Consider the following 5,313-nt stretch of genomic DNA (forward strand, 5'->3'; position numbering starts at 1 on the left):
GGTTGGGGCTGTTGGGGGTCTGGGGGTCAGGGGGGGGGGTCTGGGGCTGGGGTCAGGGGGACTGGGGTCAGGGGCTGGACCTGTAAACCACTGGGCCTCCAGAGATTTTAACCTGACTGTCACTGGGGGGGGGGGTGCGGGGGTTGCGATTCTTTCTACTCGGTTTCTGTTAACACTGCAAAGCCAAAGCCCCCGTTGCGTTGGGTGGTTTGTGGTTGGATAAGGCAGTGCCAGGCGGTGTGCACCACCACCACAACAACAACAACAAACTACATTTGTACAGTGCCGCCTTTCACGTCGCGAGCACCTTAGGCGTTCACAATGGGAAGCAATTGGAACCTATTTGGCTGGAACAAACTCCCATTAGTTCTCTCTCGCTCTCTCTCCCACCACCTCCCAACACACGTGCTGGAATCTCCCAAGCCTCCGCTCTTGCCGATCTGCGCCTAAACATTCCGGGAGCAGGGCGCGTCTCTCAAGGAATGAGCGACACGCAATTCTAGACAGATAGAGATTCACCTGCATGCGTTGAATCCTCAAATCACCTGGTTTGGAGCCTCTTGAGCACGGTGCTGGTTTTCCATCTGTCCGAACGAAAGAAAATCTGATGAATGACTTTTGACAATTCCCACTGTTTTCTGGCTCTGGATCTCAACGATGCATGTATTTTTCCGCAGGCATTTGGAGACCGGTGAGGTGCTGATAGACAGGCTGGAAGTCGTGACCTTGTCAGCTGGTTATCCCAGTAAACTCCCAGTGAGGAAATACGCGAGTCAGAGTGACATTCCCATCCATGATTGGCCAGACCTAGGACAGTGCAATGACTTTGACGTTGGAGTGGTTGTGTCGTTTGGGAGTTTGCTCAGTGAGGAACTTATTCTCCGGTTTCCATAGTAAGTAACTGTCTTTTCTGTATCACCTTTTCCTGTTAAAAAAGACACTCTATTCCAAACATAGGTACAACAACGTACGTTTCTGATTGTGACTTGTCAATTTATTTACAACAACATGTTAAAATTCTTGTCATCAAAGTGATTTAGAGGAACGCCGAGGATAAAGTAAAAGGAATTTAGAAGCAACTGAAGGCACAATCAAACAAATGGGTCTTTATGTTTTAAAAAGCAGAGACGGAGTAAGTGAGGCAAAGTATGGGAAAGAAGTGCCACAAGGAAAGAATGTGGTGCTGAAAGGTTGGCCTCTGATAATGAGCCAGGGACTGAGGAACAATCTAAATGTGTGGATGGGAATTGGTTATGGAAAAAAATGGACTGAGAGGATAGAACGAGGGAGTGGAGGGAGTTGAAATGCGATGACGAGGATTGGAAAAGGATCTGCTGAAGGACAGTGAGCCATTGGAACTTAATACGGCTGGAATCACAGTTTACTGGGCCACAGCTCTTGCCCTTTCCAGATATAGTTTGTTTTACACTTTGTGCGTACGCTTATTCAAGCTGCTTTCTGTCTGTATTTTTATTGCTCGTTTTTAATGCGGTCTCTCTCTTGTCCCCAGCGGAATATTAAACGTACATCCAAGTCTTCTTCGAGATGGAGGGACCTGCTCCTGTGTTTCACACCGTACTTCATGGCGATCAGGTGACTGGCGTGACGATCATGCAGATCAGACCAAAAAGGTACCTTTACCTATCAGAGACTAGTAATGCCACGAGCCGCTGAGAACAAGTAGATAAAGAGGTCAACGAATGAGATTTCCTTTCTCCCAAGAAACCAATTTTTAACATAAAGTCCATTCAACAGACAAAGGAAAATCACTGAGATGCCACCTGTTAATAAGAGCCTGTTGTTGTTAAACCCTGTTTTCAATGCTTCAGCTATTGCTAGTTGTTCAAAGTCTGAATTGATTTGATTGATCTGAAAATGCGTTGACATACTGTATCATCTACACAGGTTTGATGTTGGCCCCATAGTAATGCAGAAGGAATGCGCTGTACCCACACGGTGCACAGCCAACGAGCTAGGGTGATGTTGGCAGAGGCTGGTGCTGACATGGTAAGCAGTTACCTTTGGGATTCTGTGTAGGCACCCGTCCTTAATATTCAAAATACCAAAGGCTCACATGAATTAAAATACATAAAGACCATTCTTTGAGGTTGCACCAAGATCACACAACAGTTTCAGGCGAAGTAGGTCTTTCTGACTGGTCGACCTCATAATTTTCCTACAAATGTACAGTCAATGCATACTACAGTAAATCCTGTGAAGAGCTTTGAGACATTTTACATTCTGTGCTTAATATTTGCTGAGTTTATGAAGCCATGCACACAGGCCAGTCTTTCCAGTGTAATCTTATGTGGATTCATTGTGTTTCAGCTCCTGGCGACATTGAAAAAGCTACCCGAATGCATTGAGAATAGCAGGGAACAGTCCAAGAAAGGAGCCACATTTGGTGAGTTTCAGCTGATACTCAAGAGTCTTGCGCTAGTTCTAATGGATCATTATTGGTGGGTGTTAACAAAGAGGCAGGGAGTGGATGGATGCCTGTGGCCGTTCCTAGCATAGAGAGCTGTTGATGTGTTTTACGAAAACTCAAAATAATAATCATTGTGCAAAAGGAACTGATCTCATTACCCATTATCTTTGTTTCCAGCTCCAAAGATCAATATTGCAATGAGCTGGGTGAACTGGGAGGAACAGACATCAGAGGAAACTGGACAGACTGAACCGAGCAATAAGTTGCAGAGTAAGTGCTCTGGGGATTTCAGTGTAAGAAACTAATTTTGGTGAATTTTATCATTTTACTGCTATGGCAATGTTGATTCAAGTGTGTATTAGAGAAGGGAATTATTGTATTTGGAATTTTTGTCTCATAAAACTTCTTATCAATCTATCTACTATTTTATGGTTAGCTTTCTGCTCTCAGGCCTGGTTCAGTGGTGCCCTGGGGACAGTAATCTTCGATCCTCGTCAGCGTCATCCTTCGGTGGACATTTGCCCCAATCTAGGCTGTCCTTCAGCAGGTCGGAGGGTAAAGACTTAAATACCTTCTAATTCTGTGGCCCAGGGAATGGAGCAGGGTGGAGGCAATGAGACAGGAAGGAAAAAAACAAATGGACAATGAAAAAAAAACTAGGGGAAGAGGTTCTGTAAACCATAGCTGTTCTATCATTGTGTGAAAAATCCAACTGACAGACGCTGGAATTATTGGTGTTTCTCAATAAGGTGCACAGATTTCCAAATAAAATTGTTAGCTAGACTCTGAGGCCAGGTTGGGTGGTTGGCAATCTCCCTGATGTTTTGCTGTTGCTCTAGGTTCCCCTGCGGACTCTGTGGATGGGAAACACAGTGAAGCTCTTGGATTTTGTGGACTTGCGCGACCTTCCCTTTTCCCAGGTAGATTTTGTGTGTTTCGGGAGTTGCAGCTGCCAAATTGAAATGGAACTGAGGGCTGAATTTTCTTAATCCGATGGATTTTAGTCTGCGTTTCAAAATGTGAGTTTTGAGCAATCGAGAATCGCTTGATTTGCACGAAAATTAATTGTACTTCTTGAGGCATTTTTAAGTTTTAAATAGAAGTACATGGAACTGTAAAGGGCAGCCAAACTAATGGAGGTGCTCAGTTTAAAGCATATGAATGTCTGATTCATTCACAAGAAATAATAAGAATTCAGCAATGAAGCCCATTCTGCAAACACTTGTGAATAGGTAAATATACCAAACACAATCAGTTATGGGACCTATTCCAGGTTCCTTTCGAATGATGGTTACTTTGTCTTCTTATTTGAAGTGCAGAGTATCACTGTTGCCTCAAAGACATGTAAAATTCAGTGTGAGACATGCCTTTTTGCTCGTTAGTAGAAAGTCTGCGTTGTTGTTGTAATGCAACAAATCCCACCTGTGCTTAAAGCACAAGGAAAATAGCTTGAAGCTGTGATTTATTGTAATTCAATAATCCGACTAATTTTTTTGTTTTGCTTTCTGTAGCTGTGACACAGCAGTCAATTCCTGGCACCATCCAGTTCCATAAAGAATCGAATATCCTGCTGGTACGCTGCAAGGTACAGGCAAATCATTGAACAGCCCCAGTCAGGCACAGCGCTGAATCCAATCCTGCTCTTGAGATTTCTAGAGTTCACCTCTAAACATCTGCACTCTGATCAGTGTTTGTGATCTCAGTAGTTCACATACCTGTGTGATCTGTCCATATATACTAATAATCCTTGCATTAGATATAGCGCTTTTCACATCTTCCAGACGTCTCAAAGTATACTGAGTTACATAAATGCTATTAAGTAAGGAATCAGTTAATTGCTACTATGAATTTGACTCACAAAAAGTTTTAGGATTGACTAATAAGTGGAGGATATGACAGATCTTAGTGTTGGGAATAAGAAGTGGGTCACCTTCTTCTTAACCTTCACCTCGCTGCATAGCATTAAGAACAAGGTACAAACAGGTTATACCTATTCACTGCGTCTGGTGTGCAGTACTGTGGCGGTGAGGAATTCACTCATGAGGCTGGTGCCGGTTTCTCTTTGCACAAGATTGTACTGTAAACGTAAACAAGATTATTTACTCGTTGCTTTTCTTTCTGTAGGATGATTGGGTGGGTTTCAGGCTGGTGGTTCTCAAGAAGAAGCTGTCTGCAGCTGACTTTTACAATGGCTACCTCCATCGGTACTTTCAGGAAAGGACAAATGATCACAACGTGTGGCGGTTTCAAACGCACAAACCAGAACAAAGTCTGGCAAAACGAGCCAAAAGGAACTGGGTCGCCACTCATCGATAACCGAAGGAAACGTATATTGCAACTGCTTTGAAGTGTTTCTCTAAGCGTAATTATTTTTATATAAAAAAAATTGATCCGATCACTTTGTGAATCTGAAGTACAGTCAGGACGGTGGGACTTAGACAGAAAACTTCAAAGCGACTGCAAGCTTGAAATCAATATTGCACCTCATTGGGCCTCAGGCTACTTGGATTAAGCCTTCCTACAACCTGAGATGGAGCCTCGCCCAGCACTTAAGCACCAATGCAACATGCACGCAACATTCCTTTCAAATGGAAGACTGTGTTGCTGTGTGAAACACGCTGAGACTGACCTGGTTTTCAAATCCAGACCTAAAGGCTGGGGTGTCGAGGGAACACCTGCAATGTCCCTGTGAGAGTGAAAACTGCTGGTGGTAAAGAGACATAGGACTACAGCACAACATTTAATTTTACTTACAAGATGGAAACGTTTTAAAATGAACACAGGTCACATTCAGTTATTATATCTTTGGAGGGAGGGAAGGACTGTAAACGGGCAAAAATGAATGGTTAATCCTCCATTACATGATTGACAAGGTTGACAAACAA

At 43.5% G+C, this 5,313-nt stretch overlaps 1 protein-coding gene across 1 annotated transcript; it reads left to right on the forward strand.

The window, feature by feature from the left end:
• Nucleotides 1-677: 677 nt before the first annotated feature.
• On the forward strand, nucleotides 678-5,313 carry LOC121850862 (methionyl-tRNA formyltransferase, mitochondrial-like; the record flags this gene model as incomplete). The annotated part of the gene is given in 11 exon segments (XM_042344077.1): nucleotides 678-893; nucleotides 1,511-1,540; nucleotides 1,542-1,631; nucleotides 1,906-1,973; nucleotides 1,976-2,007; nucleotides 2,329-2,404; nucleotides 2,606-2,664; nucleotides 2,666-2,698; nucleotides 3,268-3,348; nucleotides 3,921-4,013; nucleotides 4,553-5,313. Coding segments are annotated over 11 exon segments (970 nt in total), but the record flags the coding sequence as incomplete, so codon positions are not given.

Source organism: Callorhinchus milii, unplaced genomic scaffold (assembly GCF_018977255.1).
Source record: "Callorhinchus milii isolate IMCB2004 unplaced genomic scaffold, IMCB_Cmil_1.0 Scaffold26, whole genome shotgun sequence".
Lineage (NCBI taxonomy): Eukaryota > Metazoa > Chordata > Chondrichthyes > Chimaeriformes > Callorhinchidae > Callorhinchus > Callorhinchus milii.